Source organism: Diabrotica undecimpunctata, chromosome 2 (assembly GCF_040954645.1).
Source record: "Diabrotica undecimpunctata isolate CICGRU chromosome 2, icDiaUnde3, whole genome shotgun sequence".
NCBI lineage: Eukaryota > Metazoa > Arthropoda > Insecta > Coleoptera > Chrysomelidae > Diabrotica > Diabrotica undecimpunctata.
The window spans coordinates 50,959,032-50,978,438 of record NC_092804.1 but is presented as its reverse complement, the minus strand read 5'-3'; the positions used below and the strand labels follow the sequence as shown (position 1 = coordinate 50,978,438).

Here is a 19,407-nt window from a genome sequence, read left to right as displayed (position 1 = left end):
CGTCACAAATACAATTTTCAATAGCAGGAAATTAAAAATACTAAATATTTATTGGTTTAACTTTTTATTAATTTTTCTCTATTTAAATGATACAAATATTTTTTTTCTAATTACAGGTGTGCCTCTGACCCACGATTTGGCTCTAGAGTTATTAAATGATGGCAACGAGTCTGAAATAGAAGATTTAGATGACGAAAATGATGATGCTTTTGAGGTTCAAACATTTGAAAATGACATCGATGACAAGGATATTTAAGAAACTGTATTGGATGAAGAACCTGTTCCTTCAACGAGCTCTTCTTCAGCAAGGAGGCAATGGAAAGACACAACATTTCAGCAAAAAAATCATAATTATCCAGAAAGTACACCTAAACCAATTAGAAATGCTATGGAGTACTTTTCCGATTATTTAAATAATGGTTTCTCTTTGATTTAGCTGCAAATTGTACAAATAATTATTATATGCGTAAGACAGGTCACATGCTGAACACAAACAGTGAAGAAATAAAGAAGTTAATAGGTATACACTTGATTATGGGATGCATCCCTTATCCTAGACTTCACATGTATGGGCGTCAAGAGATGCAACTTCACACGGTATCAAGCCAAATGTCACGAGACCGTTTCAAGACATTGCGTACATCCTTGCATGTAGTTGATGAGGACATAGCACCTGAAGGTAATACGAATGCACTTTGGAAGATACAACCTATCATAACTGCAGTTAAACGAGCATGTGACAGATTAGAAAGACATCTAGGTAATTATTCCATTGACGAACAGATTATTCCTTTCTGTGGAAGATGTCCAAATGGTTTAAGACAAGTAGTTAAAAACAAACCGCGATCTCAAGGCCTAAAAGTGTTTGTGACTACAACAAGCGACGGTCTAATGATAGACTTTGAGGTATATCAAGGTGCAAGGACTCCCTTCCCTGACAGATCACTTGGAGTTTCCGCAGCTGTGATTCTACACCTATCAAAGTCAATTCCTCCAGGAAGCTGTCTCTATTTTGATAGATATTTTTCATCAATTTTCCCCTCATTGAACGTCTATCTCAAATGAAACTTCATGGAACAGCTACTTTGATGATGAACAGACTTCCAGAACGGAGAAAGATACCTTTTAAAGAAGATCGTTGTATGAAACGAGGCGAATCACAGCAATTTGTGTGTGGAGACTTAGTTGTTGTTAAATGGAAAGACAATAAATCTGTGCTTATGGTATCGAATTGTACATCAGCTGACAATACAGTGAATGTGAATCGCTGGGATAGAACTTCTAAAGCTTATATTTAAGTTTCCATGCCAAAGCTTATTCACAACTACAATACCAACATGGGAGGTGTGGACGTTCTAGACCAAGGTATGGAATATTATCACACATTCATGAAAACAAAAAAATGGACCCTCAAAGTAATATTGCACTTTATAGACCTTTGTGTAGTGAATGCTTGGCGCCTTTATATAACTGAAGGCATCAAAAGTAGCCGATGGTCTCATTGGAACGAAAACTAAAAATCCTTCATCAACAAGTGAAGACACTCAATCTATGGATATTGATCCAGTTGTAAACCAAAAAAGGTATCGACCAGCCAATAATCCAAGTGACTCAAGGAGGTATGATTGTTATGAACATTTTCCTATTTTTGATGAAATTCCAGCTCCTTGAACATGCAGATTTGAAAATTGTTCTAGTAGGTCTAAAGTTAGATGTGAAAAGTGCAATGTTTATTTGTGTTTGTCACGCAACAAGTCCTGTTTTAGAGATTACCATAAAAAATAATAATTATTTTTTGAAATTTCTCTACCTGACAATTTGTTCACATATAATTGCTTGAAATTTACTCCTAGTTTTTGTTTTATTTAAGGTTGTATGTAATAAATGTTAAAAAATTATAAAATAATTTTTATTTGGTCCTAACCTAATCCTAATTAGGTTTAATAAAAGTGAGTTTTAGAACATAAGCCGAGAGCGCACGAACGTGATATGTCATTTTTGACAAATTCAAACTATGAATTTTTTTTCTGCATTTTTTATACCTTTTTTGGATAACGTATATCGTATTTACTCAAAGGAAAACTTAATTTTCACTCAAAAAAGTTCAGGCCTGAAAGGGGTAGAAATTTTTTCTATTTCTAGAGTATTTATTCACGTTTTTAATAAGATCTCTCGATTCCTCAGATTTGTTTTTAATATTTGTGGACATTTGTGGAATGGTTTCATAATTTTATTTCTGCTAGTATTATCATATAAAATACAAATAAAAAATTGTCACAATAGTAATCAACAACATGTTGGCCGATACAGTGTTAATTGCTTTGACAGCTATTGTTGTTGTTGAAATAATTAAAAAAAAAACAGAGAAAAACTAAAAACCTAAAGAGGCATAGGTGAGAAAATGGATAGAAAGGATAATTACACTTGGTACTTCTGAAACACTTTTAAAGGAACTTGCTGTACTGAACTTTCAAAGGTTTTACAGCCTCATCTAAAGAATCATCCCCCTCTTTGTTCTTTTACTTGTAGACATTTTGCGATTTGACTAAATTATTTTAACTGAATGAAATTTCATTAAATGTGGGCTATACATTAAGCTTGTTAAACTTTGCCTGTGTCATTCTCACTGGATTGGTGGTCAAAGAAGCTTCTTGAGACTCCATAGGTTTTTGGGTCGATTCTTCAGCTGATGCTGCATTTTTCTCACTTTCTACTGAAAATTGATCTTGCAGGATCTGCAATAAAAAAATATATAAAATAATGTTTTTAATTATTTAGAATTGTTTCAACAAACGTGTTTCTATTTTTTAGGAAATCCAAAGGGAAAATGAGTGGAATGAAGTGATAAATGGATTTGAAACTCTCTGGAATTTTCCTAATTGTATTGGATCACTTAATGGAAAGCATGTATTGATTTAATGCCCTCCAAATTCCGGTTTTCAATACTTTAAATACAAAGTAACGTTTGCCATTGTACTCCTGGCACTGGTGGATCATAAATATAATTTTACATTTATTGATATTGGGAGTTACGGCAGTTGAAGTTCGAATGGTGGAATATTTGCCAAGTTCTCTCTTCGAAAAGCCATCGACGAAAATGTATTGAATCAACCTGACGGATGTGCTATATTGGGAGGTTTGGTCAATTTCCACTCGACGAAACCGAATAACCGTTAATTACTATTTAAATGGGAATAAGCCACAATTAAAGGTTAAAATACGTTTATTGACGTTTCAATTTCCACTTCGGAAATCGTTCTCAAAATACAAACATTAGTAAATTGAGTTTACACACATATTAGAGAAGAGTATGCTATAATGGTTATCAGTCACAGGAGTGAAGACATGTGAAAAATATATATTATTAAAAGCAAAATTTACATATCAAATATTTAAGAAAACTTGGATAAATTAAATTTATTAAGCAGTAACTTCTTAAGTATACGTCACTGTCCTCGACCAACGGTTCTTACCTGTGTGAGTCGTAGCTCGTTGAGGCTTGGTTTGGGCTTACCTGTCCGAATGCTATTAAGATCGAAAGTAACGGACGCAGGACCGAATTTCAAGGTTGTTTTTACTAGAGTACTTCTGAAATTAATCTCGAAATTACGTCAAAAGGGAAACGGTGCAGAAGATAATATAAATTGTGTCGGTAGGTCAAACATAATAGTGGGTAAATGGGAATATTGATTAGTAAACGTTCTCAGAATTGTAATGATGAGGATTTGTAAGAGGAAATTCATTGCATTGAAAAGGTATTTAAAATACTAAAATTTAGGATTATCTGATTCAAGTATGAGAATTTTTTACGTTGCTTTAAAAATGGGTGATATCTTTCATGTTGATAAGTTTTCCAAATGACAAGGAAGTAAAAATACATTTGAAATTTTATCGATTTTAATCAAAATTTGTTGCTACATTACATACATTAAAAATATAATAAATGTAGTATAAATATAATAAATATAATATAAAATAAACTTTTGAAAGATGGTAAGACCACACAAAAGAAACGAAGAAGCTACAGAAACGATAAAAAAATATGTAAAATGGGATAAAAGTGAAAAAGTGGGATTTATTTATTATATATGCACTACTCTTCTGTGTGAATTTGCTGCCAAATCATTTTTTCGTTAACTCTTATACTTTCTTGTCTTTCAGATATCAGATAATTTCCTGTCAGATAAATTCAATAATAAATCTTATTCAAGTACCATCTCCGTTACAAAGGTTGGCAATCAACCTCTTTAACTTTTAAACCAACTGCGCTCTAAAGAGTTGCTTCGAGCTAAAGTCATACAATTCTCGTAGGTTTTTTTGGTCAAGATGTTCGTCTCTTTCCCATACTTCTTCTTGCAGCCCTAAAATCCGGTGGCGGTCTTGGCTGACTGCACAACTTGCTTCCAGCTCACACGCTCTTCCATGATAGTTAGGTAGGTGGGTAGCCCTATTGTTCTTAACGGCGGTATGACGGTATATTACATCTCCACCGCATTGGTGGCCTCCTAAGGGTCTTTTCTCCGTCGATGCTTCCTTCCAGATTAACTTGGCAAGGTTGTTTTTAGAGAGCCCGTGGACATGATCATCTTAGGCGTTAAGGCCGTTTAACCTCTGCATTTGTCCTCATTCAGTATTGGTTGGTATTCGGGTAGTGATAGGGTCCGAAGATCCTTCTGAGGATTTTTCTCTCAAAACATCTGAGTTTTCTTTTCATTGCTTTTGTTATCGTTCATATCTCACATCCATACATGAGCATCGATCTAATCACTGTTTTATATATCCTGGTTTTTTATGTTGGTGTTAGGCTCTTGGATTTAACAGGGTTGCGGAGGCTATAATACATCCGTTTGCTGCCTGAATTCTCCCTTTTATCTCTTCTGTGGTGATTGTTGGTCCGGGATATTTAAAACACTCCATTCTTTCAAAGTTATATGGGTCTATTGTGACCCTTTGCCATATTCTATCTCTTCTCCCTTGTCTATTAATGTACATGCATTTAGTTTTTTCTTCATTGACCATAACACCGGTTTTCTTCCTCTATCTCTATTTTGTTAAAAGATAGCATTACAGTGGCAACAGTGTTTCCAACAATACCAATGTCGTCCACGTATGCTTATAGTAGTTTTGGTCAATTTATTGTTAATAGTTGTTTCTCACACTCCTGATCTCTATTTTGTCTTGGATTATTAGCCACAAGATGTTGAATTTTCTCCACGCATTATATGTCCCAAATGTTTTTTTTTACTTATTCCTTCAATTTATTTTTTTCCTCTATGAGATCTTCAGAATCCTTTTATAGTCGACATCTCTATGGAGTTAAGCCTTTTTGTTGCAGAATACAGCTGTATATTATACCACAGAAACAAACGATTCACACAGTTATGAATTGTTATTTATAAATCAATATAATATGGTAACTTACTGACCAATAAAACAATAAAAAAATTGTGATGGAATAATTGGTAATTGATTGATTTTCTATTGAAACTATTCTATTCCAATAAAATTGTAAAGTGAAAGTTATTGGTCAGATTATTTACAGTCTAATAAATATAGCAAACAAAACAAAATCGGTATTAATAAAATAATTATAACTATAAAATTTAAAACCAATATTGAAAAAGAAGTAACCTTATACCTTAGATATGTGCCATGAAACCAAACATTAAACATAATATCTATATACAGGGTGGTCCTTAAGTAATCGTACAAAAAGAAATAGTAGATTCTACACTTTAAAATATTAAGATTTAAGCCAACTTGCTTTAATAAAATGTTGATATTAAAGAAGATACAGGGTGTGGAAATTAAAAATTTTATTTTCAGCTATAACTTTCATGTTTGTAAACATTTATGTATAAAAATTTACAACTAAGTTCTCTTGAGTATGAAAATTTATAATTTGATGCATACTTTGCTATGGCTAATATGGGGCGCCACATAATTATGCTGCATGTGGTATACATTTGCCCTTAACGTACTTGCTTTTCAAGTTAGCGCTATTTGTGTCAAAAAATATTAAAGATGCATTATTTTAACAAAAAAAGATATTTTTCGAGATATTAGCATTTCACAAATCGGCTGCATAATTATGATTTAAAGCAGTATTACTCCAGCCAACGAATGAAAAATTGACGAAAACATCAATACTTCTGAATTATGGTATGAAATACTTTCAACTAGTGTTAATAATTTCTGAAATATTTAAGACAATAAATATAACTAATAGTAGGATTTAACAAAATAATAGGATAATATGATTTGACAGCAAACATTTTACGTTTTATATTTAAATTGAAATCATTTTGCTGCATTTATCAATACGTTCCATAAAAGATCGTCTCATATTAAATAGCATCAAGGATTCAAAAGAAACTGCTGCAGTATTTATTTCTTCCCAAAGTTGGTTGAGAATGTTTATCAGATTCTTGTAGACACGTTGTTTTATTGCGCCTCATACACCAAAATCGAGCGGATTAAATTCTGGGCTACGTGATGGCCAAGGAAAATGACTACCCCAACCGATCCAATATTCAGGTAAGTTGGTATTTAAGTATAATCTCACTGCCCTCGTATAATGTGGTGATGCACCATCTTGCATAAACCACATACTTTGTCTTAAGTTTAATGGCAATTCTTTCAACAAATTAATAAACTCATTTTGTAAAAGAGGTAAATAGTTCTCACCATTCAAATTACAAGGTAACTCGCATAACCCTAAAAAATGATTACCAATGATTCCACACCATAAGTTTATTTTAAATTCATGTTGGAAATGCCTTTCTCTCTTAACATGGAGATTTTCAATATCCCAGAAATGATTGTTCCCTAAATTAAAAATACAATGGCGTGTAAATGCAATAATTTTCGGTGTAAGTTTAAGATGAAATGAATCAGTTTCGCCTAAATTCCGAAATATATGTTTAAAGGTTTGGTGATAAGGTTTCGACTTGTTTGGATATCTTTTTAAATATTCCCTTTTCGGTGCACGCCCATTAAAGTGTTGCTGACAATAAATATCAATCATATCTCTCATGTCCATATTAGAAAAACTATTATGCCTCGGGATTTTTTGCTTTTCTTTGATACAGCAAAATAAACTAGATATTAAAAAATCACTGATTAATCGAAACAAGACTTATGTTTAATTGTCAAAAGCATTCGAGACAACAGTTTACTATGTTAAAATTTATTGCGCTTCTTCCGTGACGCTCGCCTTAGCATTTTACTATAAAGAAAAAGTAATACAACGCCAGTATAGAAGCTTATAGAAGCGATAGAGAAACGTTTCAAGAAATTGTAAATATGCTGACGACCAACATCTGAATACAGACACGGCACTTAAAGAAGAAGATAGAAGCTTCGATTCAATAAGATATTTTACAGTCATAATAAAGAATTCCGTAATGTTACCATTTTTGAGCTGTTTTGATAAGAATAAACTACTAATTATGCTTATCTACAGGTAATCAGTGCTTTACCGCACAAATATGACAACTAAGAATTATTATGCAGCTGATTTGTAAACTGCGATTATCTCGAAAACTGTCGAGTTTTGAAGAAATTAATAAATACACAATTTTTTGTTAAAATAATGTATCATTAATATTTTCTCACAAAAATAGCGCTAACTTGAAAAACAAAAAAGTTAAGAGCAAATTAATACCACATATGTGGCATATGTGACGCCCTCTATCAGTTAAATTAAAGTATGCATCAAATTATAATTGTTTACACTCAGAAGCCCCCATTTATAAATTTTTGTAAATAAAAGTTTTGAAGAGGAGCGTACAAAAGGGGAAAATAGAAATTAACAAACTGAGAAACAGCACTGGAGAAGAAACAACGAACAGAGATGAAATATTAAGAATAGTCGAAGAGTTCTACACAGAGTTATATAGATCAAGAAAAAAAGATAACAATACGGAACCTCCAATTACACTAAAAACTGGGGTATTAAACCAAGGATCAGATTTAATGCCCGATATAACAAAATCAGAAATCAAAGAAGCCCTGAAGAAAATGAAAAATAATCGAACCCCGGGTGAAGATGGAATAGTATCAGAAGCACTAAAAATTGGAGGGGATGTATTACTTGAAAAAATTAAACAACTTTTCAATATCTGCCTTCACAGCGCCAATATTCCAACAGACTGGAACAACGCTACTATGATTCTATTACACAAAGCAGGAGATAAAGCAAATTTAGAGAATTACAGACCGATTAGCCTCCTCAGCCATATATATAAGTTGTTTATGCGAATACTAGTTAAGAGAATGGAAAGAAAATTAGAGACTTATCAACCAAGGGAACAGGCAGGATTCCGAAAAAGTTACGGAACAAATGACCATCTACAAAGTATAAAAACCCTAATAGAGAAAGCAGTGGAATACAATAAACCTCTAGTTCTAATATTTATCGATTTTCACAAAGCCTTTGACACAGTTGAGCTAAGCAAAATATTACAGGCGCTTAAAGAATGCAGGCTAGATTATAGATATACTAAATTATTATACAAAATATATCTGCAGGCAACAACCACTGTCAGGATTACATACTAACAGTAATCGCATAAAAATAGAACGGGGGGTTAGACAAGGAGACCCAATGTCACCTAAACTTTTTAATACGGTGCTAGAACATGCTTTTAAGAATTTGGATTGGATGACAAAGGGAATAAAAATAGATGGAGAATATCTAAACAACTTACGTTTCGCCGATGATATACTTATAATAGCTGAAGATCTAGGTATGGCAAGAGAGATGGTACAGGAACTCGTTGTGGCTACAGAAAGTGTAGGTTTAAATATAAATATCTCGAAAACAAAAATCATGACCAATTTGGTACCCAACCAGAACATCAGTATTGGTGGAAAAGAAATAGAACTCGTAGATAGATATAAATACCTGGGACATGAAATTATGATTGGCAGGGATAACCAGACTCATGAACTGAAGAGAAGAATCGGCCTTGGGTGGGCAGCATTTGGAAAACTGAGAGAAACTTTTAAAAATGAGCTGCCCACATGCCTAAAGAGAAAGGTATTTGATCAGTGCGTCCTCCCAGTCTTGACGTACGGAGCAGAAACACTTACCTTAACAAAAGCAGCAGTTACCAAACTGAGAGTCACGCAGAGAAGAATGGAGCGGTCCATGTTAGGAATAACTCTGCGAGAGAGAATAACCAACGAAGACATCAGGAGAAGAACCGGAGTGACTGACATCATCGAGAAGATAGCCACACTAAAATGGAGATGGGCAGGACACATAGCCAGAATGACAGATGGGCGATGGACAAAGAGGTTATTGGAATGGAGGCCAAGGGAAGACAAGAGAAGCGTCGGTCGACCACCTACAAGATGGACTGACGATTTAAGAAGACTCAATAAAAACTGGATGAGAGCGGCGCAAGATAGACGGGGCTGGAAACATGAGGAAGAGGCCTATGTTCAGCAGTGGACTCTTGAGGCTGGATGATGATGAAATAAATGTCTGCAAACATAAAAGTCATAGCGAAAAATAAAATTTTAAATTTTCACTTGTATCTTTCTTAATTGCTGAGTAAGGACGGACGAGAGACGAGTATTGCTGATGTTGTGGAACGCATAGTGGAACTAAAATGAAATTGGGCAGGCCAGGTAGCGAGAATGCATGACTCATGATGAACGAGCAAAATTACACATTGGAGGCTAAGAGCAGACCAACGTAGTAGAGGAAGACCACCTAGAGGTTGGACTGACGACATCAGGCGTATCACCAAAAATTGGCAACAAAAAGCACAAAATCGCAAAGAATGGAGGAGTTTAAGGGAGGCCTATGCCCAGCAGTGGACGTGATAAATAAAGGCTGGATGATGATGATCTTTCTTAATATTAACTTTTATTAAAGCAAGTTGGCTTAAATTGTAATATTTTAAAGTGTAGAATCTACTGTTCCTTTTTGTACAATTATTTAAGGACCACTCTGTATGTATATACAGTGTGTTCATAGAGTGTGGAAATGGTCTATTATCTCATGACTTAATTATTTTCAGAGTTAAATCTCTGACAGGTCGATTTTTATTTTTGTTTTTAACGTTTTTGGAAAAAAAAATAAATTTTACCCCTATCTTAGTAGATGTGACGTCATCGATAATTTTTTTAAATAGAAAGGGCATATTTTTATCTATAAAATTAAAAGCTCATATTTTTCTTAGTTCAACCAAACTCATCCTCCGCTCTTCTTCTTCAGAACCTATCCTTTCGAGATCTCTTTTAAAATCGTCCTCTTGCTAAGAATGTTCTTGTTAATTTGAACCTTCATGAGACTTTTCGTCACTGGGTAGATATTCGTCAATATCTGAGCCAGGAAAAGTTTTTCTGGTTCTGACAAGTCACTCAGCTTTTTAACGATGTTTTTCAATTACTTTTGTGTCAAAAAATGTCTGGCCAGAATTCAGGAAATGCGTAGAACTGCTGTCACTATTTAGAGTCGATATAAAAAACTGATGGGACACTAATGATTTGAGCAAAAAGAATACTGGTACATCCATGTCCCATTACATGAATTGTGCGAAAACAGTGAAGGAAAAATGGATTTTATTAGAAATTTTATTTACTTTCAATAACTTTTAAGTTAAAATAGAAAACGAGTAAGAGTAAACGCAAGTAAACGCCAATAAACGCAGCGGTTCCACAAGGTAGCCCTCCTGGACCGGTACTGTACCTTTTGTATACATCTGACATAATACAACAGTTCTGGCAATAGGAGCAACTATAGAAGAATCTTCGGTTAATCTACAAAAAGAAATTAATGGCATAGAACGCTGATCCAAAAAATGGTATACAGTTTAATAAACAAAAATCAGTTTATATTAACTTTACTAACAAGAAATTCAATTACCTCCTAATTATCTTAAACAACAGAATTGTTCCTAATAAGAAAACAGCGAAATACCTGGGTTTAAATCTGGACGTCTAACTCAAATGGAAGGAGCATGTTAAAAATATAACTAAACAGTTGAAGATAAAGTACAAAAATATGTATTGGCTGATAGATAGGTACTCTCAATTTTTTATCCAGAACAAAATACTGATTTAGAAACAGATATTGGAACCAGTGGACATATGGTCTACAATTATATGGCTGTACCAAAGAAGCAATTATAGAAATTTAGAAACGCTCCAGAACCGAATACTAAGGAATATTGCAGGTGCTCCTTAGTATGATCGGAATGATGATTTACGTAGAGACTTTAGAGTAGAACCTATTCCAAATGAAATTAAGAAAGTCGACAGGAGACATGAAGAGTCGCCCAAATGTGCGAAGTTGTTCAAGGCTTAATTAGTATTGTGCATTGTAGCCACAACAAGGACGTGAACAGTTAGTGAAAAGCAGAGTGAGTGCTGTGCTGTGTAGTCACAACAAAGAAGTGAGCATTTCATGTCGAAAAACTAGGAAGGACCAGGTGACATCTAGTTTACAAACAATCTTGGCAAAATTAACTTAAAGAAAAAATTCTGATTATTCTGGTAGATAAGATGTGTTCTTGTTTAAAATAAAAAAAACTTTCAACAACAAACGCTTAAAAGGTTGTTTTATAGTAGAATTTTGCAGACAAAACACTAAATATATATCACAGCAACAAAATACAGAAGCACGTTGTACAAGAACACCTATTTCTAGAAAATTTGAGGTTATATAATCGAATTGTTGGTTGCATACCTTAACGAAATGTTTAGTAATCCGGTTTTATTTGATTATAGTTAATTTAGGCGACAAATAGGCACTACTAGAACTTTTTTAAATTTCGTGGGACATATAGGTCCCGACAGTACCAGTTTAGTTAATATTGAATTGTATTTTTCAGACGCCTTAAGAAAAGTCACCTTTTGTCTTACTATTTAACAGTTAAAAATAATATGATTATAATTGAAGAATTAGCTCCTGAATGAATAAATTATTGTAGAAAATGGTGAGAAAAATTGATTTTATTGAGCTCTATCAATAATTTTATCACTTTTACTTTAAATGTATAAATACCTATTTAATTGTTAATGTTTATGAATCCTAGTGTTCGATACAGGTTACGCAGTATTATTATTAAGTTTAATTGACAACTTTCCTAAAAACTTCTTAATTTCTGTTTTGACATTTTTCAATAACAAAATTGTGGACCTTGATTGTGGACTCTTTTTTGAGAGATTATTGATTTTTGGCGGACGGATCTTTAGCGATTTTGGCAGGTGTTCTTGTCAAGGGCTTGTTGACGGTAACTGTGGTTAACTCCTTTCTAAGAACAGATATAGTATTAAGCAATGAGATTGGGAAACAACAGAAATTCAACTAATATGTCCTATTAAGAATCTAATAGCAATATTATAGAAATGGATCCTCATACATCGTCTTCAATCAAGTACTCGTCTATAAGATTTTTAGAAGGTCTGTGCTGCAAGAGATCTGCATATTTTAAAGCAGAATAGGTTGGTTTTCTGTAGGTATTCTTACGAGAAAATGTCCAAGGAAAAAGCAACAATTTTTGAGGAAGTTTCCAGTTCTGATGTTAGAGCATCGATAGTTCTCAACGTGACGATTTGCTTTTGTAAGTGATTCCTTTGATAATTTTAGAAATATTGACTGATTTTAGGAATATATTATAAATGAATATTGAGAGGAAAATGCAAAATATCATGTGTATTGCATTTTCCAAAATATTTTTCTTTTGGTTGTTAAGAGTACGCTGGTTTGTCATTCCGTTAGTAGGATACAGATTTTTGCTCTCTAGTTCATAACGCACCTAATGAAAAATTTTTGTTTTGAGAAGAGTTTTAGAACGAGTTAGAGCAAGTCTGAGGTATGATCCTAGTAGGCGGGATTTTTTTTACTCTATACACAATGAATCTTTCTTTAATTTAAACAATTTGCTGAGGATCCTGATAAATTGGTATTCCAAATAAATTATGAACGTATTTTTGACCTTGTTTTTAATTTTGATTTTCTGATCAACTTTTTATTCAAGGATTTGGATTTATGATTAGGATTTTAGAGTTAAGATTGGAATTAGAATTTTAAGGAATGGAGATGCCTTTCTGGACAGTTAGAGATTGAATTCTTTTTACCAATTGCGATTGGTACCGTATCATCAACGAGAAGGGGCATTATCTTACAGTATTATGTAATGATAGTGATAATATATTCTGATTAAAAAAAGATTTCCTATTATTATTGGGAAACTACTTTCCTGTGAATTTTTGTATTAACCACCACCTTTAAGAATACTGAATATTTCGATTTCGACGTCGAAAGTCATTCGAACTACATATTTCTGGGTTAAAAATCAAAACGATAAATAAAAAATATTTTTAATCTTAAATTTGGGTTATTTTCAAAAAATGTAGTTGATTAAACGAATTATTATTCTGATATTAGGTTTTTTGATTAGGGTTTCATACCATAAATTGGACATAAATAATGTGCACTTGGATACATGAATTGATAGTTCTAACTCACATTACTTCATTTAGTGTTCGTGTGACCAACCAACAGAACTAGAAATGCAAACTACAAGTATAAAAAGGCACGTCTTAGAGATCCATACGACCACTCTCTTTCTATAATTAATTTTTATTCATCAAAATCAATTATTCACATTTTTGTCAAAATTTGAAAAGTAAAGTTGAAAAATTTTTCAAGTAAAAGGCTCTAGTTCATCATACACTACAGTATTATTATCGTTGGAACCATTTTGCACATTGGTAAGTGCAGTATTATAAAAGTCTTTTGAACTTTCAGATAATGAAATAAATTTGAGAAGGTTTTCCACATATTGTTTCTTCTTTTCACTTACATGATTCACTATGGGCATAGACTGTACTGTACTGTACACTCCCAGCAAATTGCATCCTTTTTTTATAACTTTAAAACTACTAGAATCACCACAGTAGGTATTTTTAGCTTTAATGTCTTTATTACTTTTATTTAAAAATGAAAAAACGCGTTGTTCACGCATCAAAAAAGGGAGCTTCTTCAAATCCATGAAATCAAAAAGTTCCCAGTTTCTTCCTAACACTTTATCTGTCGCTGAAGATGCAAACACTTTGTAGTACTCCTCTGGTTCAACTATTGTTTCTTTTCTACTAAATATTTTTTCAAAACATCCAAATACTCTATCAGGAGGCATATAGCTATGTCCCAATTGGAAAGCAATGCTGAATATCATTAAACGCTCTGGAAGTCTGCACATAACTAAGTAGGAAATCCAAAACATTTTGATTTTTATTTTGTCCTCTGCAAGCATCGGAAAAGAGTTGAAGTGTCAATGATTTCGCTGGAACATTTTTAAACTTGTCTTCCAAAATCTCTAAAAAGTTATACAGAGCTGAAACTACTTAATTTGAGCCTCGCCCACTCTGGTTTTCAGTCCATGTATACACAAAAGTATTAGTAGAAACTTGTGTATCTTCCATTAATACAAAAGTAAGATTATAGACCCAAATTTGTCGAGAATAAAATACCGCACCAACTCTTAGTTTTGGAAGAGGCTGGTTTTGTTCCATGTCAAAAGATACTTTAACTACATTAGCTTCTGTTCTTTTAAGCAGTTTATAAAATTTCTTAGCTCGTAACTTGTGCAATCTGTACTTAGTAATAAGGGAAGCTTTTTTTTGGTCTTTGCATAAATTTATTTCACTTTTTGTTAGATCAAAAAATCAACAAACGTCTGTCTTTGGAATTTCGTCTGGAAGAACTTGAAGAACTTTGAGTAAGATGCAAGTGACTTCTTCTGTTCTTTTTGAGTCTGTTTCCAAATACGCCACAATTTTTTAATAGATAACTCAGGGCTACGGTAACCGCGGACGCTCTTACCCCGACCATAATGACTTCCACAGCACTTTAATGATTTTATGAAATCAATCATTGATTGAGTTGTACTTGAATCTTTGGGTTTTATCCTAGCTTCACCTCGATTTTCGCGAGGACATTCTCCTGACTCTTTTAAAGCTTTAGCTAATCGATTCCATATTTTTGATTAAAATTGTGTGATGGACAGGAATGTGGAAGTTGTTCTGATCAGCAGGACTCCTATATAAGTAGATTTTTTCATAAAAGCTACTTACATCTTAGGAGTTAATAGATATGCCTTACAAATATCACCTTTATGGGCATAAACAATGCGAGGATCTGGATGAGCTTCTTTACTATTTCTTGAGAATTTCTGGAGATTTTTGTCCCACAGGTTTTCAAAATAAAATAAAATAATCTGCTATGCAGACGACGTAATACTACTCTCTCAAAGTGAAGATGATTTACAACGTATGCCAATTTAATATAACCGTCAGAAAATTTAACACGTTAATTTCTCCAAAAAAGACAAAATGCATGGTTACAACAGTAATTTTACTAAGATGTAAATTGGAGCTGGAAGGTCAGATAATAGAACAAGTGATGGAGTTTAAATATCTAGGCATCACATTATCTAGCTACGGAAAGCTTGAAACCGAAGTGGAAGATCAAGTGAATAGAGCAAACAGAGCCACAGGCTGTCTAAATGAAACAATGTGGAGAAATAAAAATATGGGAAAAGAAACGAAAGGCAGAATTTACAAAACAGCCATCAGACGTGACATACGCGGCAGAAACAAGACCTGACACAGAGAGGACAAAAAGGATGTTAGAAACAGCAGAGATGAAAACACCTAGAAAAATTGATGGTAAGACACAATGGGACAGAGCTAGAAGTACAGATATACGACGTATATGCAAGGTGGAGAACATCAAGAACTGGATAAGAAATAGAAGAGTAGAATGGAACGATCATATAAGCCGAATGACAACAAATAGAGTAGTAAAGACGGCAAGAGACGGTTCCCCAATAGGAAGACGATCAGTAGGAAGACCACGAAAACGATGGAACGACAACTTACTGGAGGCACATTGAAAAACAGACAGAGTCATGTCTATATAAAAAGAAGAAGAAGTAGGTCTTCATTTTTCTCTCACTTCCTCTTCTTGGCACTATTAATGTCGTTTACAGATACTGAAAAATCACTTGTTACAAAATCTAAACTCATTTTATACTTATATAACACACGTTTTTGATTACTCACTTGTTTCACCGCAAACAGTCAACATAACCAAAAACTCACAGCAAATAGATGCTGACAGCTGAAATCGCGCATGCGCAAAACACTCAACAGCTGACTTAAGCTTGTTTCGAAAAAAACAAGGCATGACTAAAGCACTTTTGGAAAACATTACTGATTTGTAATCTGTATAGTATACTTGACTTAAGCTGCTATGGCATGAATTGTTTTTCTAATGTTAGAAATGATGCTCTAAAATCAGATTAAACTTAAACCTCAAAATGTGAAAAAAAATGACTTAGGCTCTTTTGGAATCCACCTCTTGAAATATTATATTACTATTTTAGTATTATGTAATATTTATTATTTTTTGTGTTTTCTCTGTTGTTATTCATTTACATCAAGTTGAATTATTTTATCAATTAACGAAGATGCACTATATAATGGAATTATGCTGGATCAAACGGATACCAGAGTAATAACCCCCCCCCCCCCCTTCAGTAGCTGAAATACAAGAAGCAATTACCAGACTGAAAAACAACAAGTCACCTGGATTACACAACATTAGGGCAGAATTAATAAAGGAAGGCGGAGATTCCCTATTGAATGCGATACACGAACTAATAGTGAACATATGGAATAATAAAAAACTGCCACAAGACTGGAATACCGGAGTAATTATCCCACTATATAAAAAGAGAGATCAGCTTCAATGTAAAAACTACCGGACAATAACGCTGCTAACTGTGGCATATAAAATACTGTCAAATATTGTGTATGACCGATTGAGACCATATGCGGAACAAATAGTTGGGTGATATCAATGTGGTTTCTGTATGCAGAAGTCCACAATAGATTAGATCTTCGTCTTGAGGCAAATCTTGGAAAATACTAGTGAATTTAATATAGACACACATCATCTCTTCATTGATTTTGATAGTGCCTATGATAGCATTCATCGAGAATTTCTGATTTATCCATTGAAAGAGTTTAATATTCCAACTCAACTCATTGATATAGTAAAAGAAACACTTAAAGTACAAAGCAAAATTCGAATTCAAAACGCACTAACAGTACCAACCCATGTGAGAACGGGCCTACGACAGGGAGATACCCTATCCTGTATTCTATTCAACATCAAATTAGAGAAAATAATGAGAGAGTCAAAAGTCAACACCAGAGGAACAATAATAACAAAAAGTCTACAAATATTGGCATTTGTACACTTGTTGATAGAAACATGTTGATATCATAGCTAGAAGCGAAAGAGAGATGATAGAAGCATTTAATGCGATAAAAAGAGCGGCACAAAACAGTGGCCTAAACATTAACGAAATAAAAACCAAATACATGAAGGCCAGCAAATCGACAGGCCAAAGAAACCTACAGAATCTGACAATAGGAGACTATAACATCGAAAGCGTGAAATTTTTTACATATCTAGGTTCACTAGTTACCGATAAAACCGGTCCTTGTATATGGATCATAGACATGGACACTGTCGAAAAGCGATGAGAACATATTAGGTAGATTTGAACGAAAAATCCTTAGACACATATATAAGGGGGTGAAAGAAAATGACATATGGCGCAGAAGATATAATTTTGAATTATACACAGCATACAATGGACCCGAGGTCATAATATCCATAAAGATCGGACATCTGCGCTAGATGGGCCATGTTGAACGGATGTTGGAGACTGAAACACCCAAACATATAATGAGGCAAACACCAGTAGGGAGAAGGTCAAAAGGAAGACAAAACTTAGATACATGGAATAAGTGGAACAAGATCTGAAAACACTTAAGATCACCGACTGGAAAAACAAAGCAAGGAACAGAACGGAAACACGGAACACGGAAAGAACAGGCGGAAAATCCTAGAACAAGCCAGGACCCAGAAAGGGTTGTCGAGCTACTGATGATGATGATGAATTATTTTATCTATTTCATGTTTTGTGTAGCTGATGTTTATTAATTTTTGCTTATCGTATGTAAATGACTGCTCAAAATTTTTGAATCCTTGACTTGTAAAATGTGTATTGACATCGACACTGTTATCGGAAGTTCATATATTTATTCTTATACTTTATAAACTTATATATTAAAGTTGATTTATCATTGTTATATATCTATGATAGAAGAAGTAATAGAGTTACAAATTTGAACACAGATGTAATTTTTATATACACATCATTACACACCCTTCCTATTTTCTATTAAAAAGAATCGGTTACGGTTCTGCTCCAACGCATACCTGAAGTTATGTATCCCTCAAGGTAGTAATTTTCGAATATTTTGGTGGCATTTGTGTGAGAATTCGTTTCTTTCAAATCTATTTGCTGCCATTATAATTTCTTAGCGGACCGGAAAAACATTCCTCGATAATGCCCTTTTTGACAACAAAAAGGTTTTGAATATGGCCCATCAACATGTTCAAGTAAATTACTTAAAGAATTTGTGTGAGGGCTTATAAGAGCAGATGCTTATGTATAGAAGTTATTGAAACGGTGTGTTGGTTTGTTTTGTGATAATATTATTGGGATCATTTTCTTAAGAGTTTCTAATAATATTATACGCAATTGTAAATAAAAATGGTTAGGGCTTGTATAAAATATTGTAATAGGGGAGAGATTAATTGAAACATCAATATCACTTACAATAATTATTTCTAATTAAAACTAGATATAGGTAGTTGGCAATTAAATCAGTATTAAAATAAATTTTAATGAGTACCTCAATGTTTATTTTTAATATTTCTTTTTAATTTTTATTTCAATATTTTTTTCTAGAATCTCTAGATTTTCTAGCTCATCCGATGGTGTCTTCTTATTATATTTAAAGAAAGAGTTAACACTTGGCAGCAAAGCAATAAGTCCTAGAATTTTTTAAGACAAATATTACTGTTCAGGTTAAGTTCACTATCATTTTTTTAGTTGTTGTTATAATATAGATCCATACATTCGTGATGTAGACTACATTCCCGTAATTAAGTACTCACAAACCTAAACATATTGAAGTTATTAAGTTAACTGCAGATTTGTATAAAGGCAAATATAATGAATAATGAAAATCTAGATCAGTGACGATTAAATATACAACAGATGACACTTGATTTTGACTGTATGTCTAACGGAAACTTGGGTTATTCCTGATATATCTTTATTTAAAAAAGATAATTTTAACAATACAATCATAAATCAAAATGATGAATTTAAGATTGTAGACATTAGTGTATATAAAGTATTAGAGATAACTATAAAAGAAATATAATCAAAATACAAGAATAACAGTAATTTACAGACCACTATCGAAAGATGAAGAGCATATTTGAATATATAGATA

The 19,407-nt window shown here is 33.2% G+C and overlaps 1 protein-coding gene across 1 annotated transcript in view; it reads right to left on the bottom strand.

Annotated features, from left to right (window-relative positions):
- Positions 1-83: 83 nt before the first annotated feature.
- LOC140434527 (pyridoxal phosphate homeostasis protein) overlaps positions 84-19,407 on the bottom strand; it is a 62,708-nt gene continuing 43,384 nt past the window's right edge. The window contains exon 4 of the mRNA XM_072522861.1: positions 84-2,735. Within this exon, the coding sequence (XP_072378962.1) occupies positions 2,586-2,735 (150 nt within the window). The 3' untranslated portion in view covers positions 84-2,585. The remainder of the gene's footprint in view (positions 2,736-19,407) is intronic.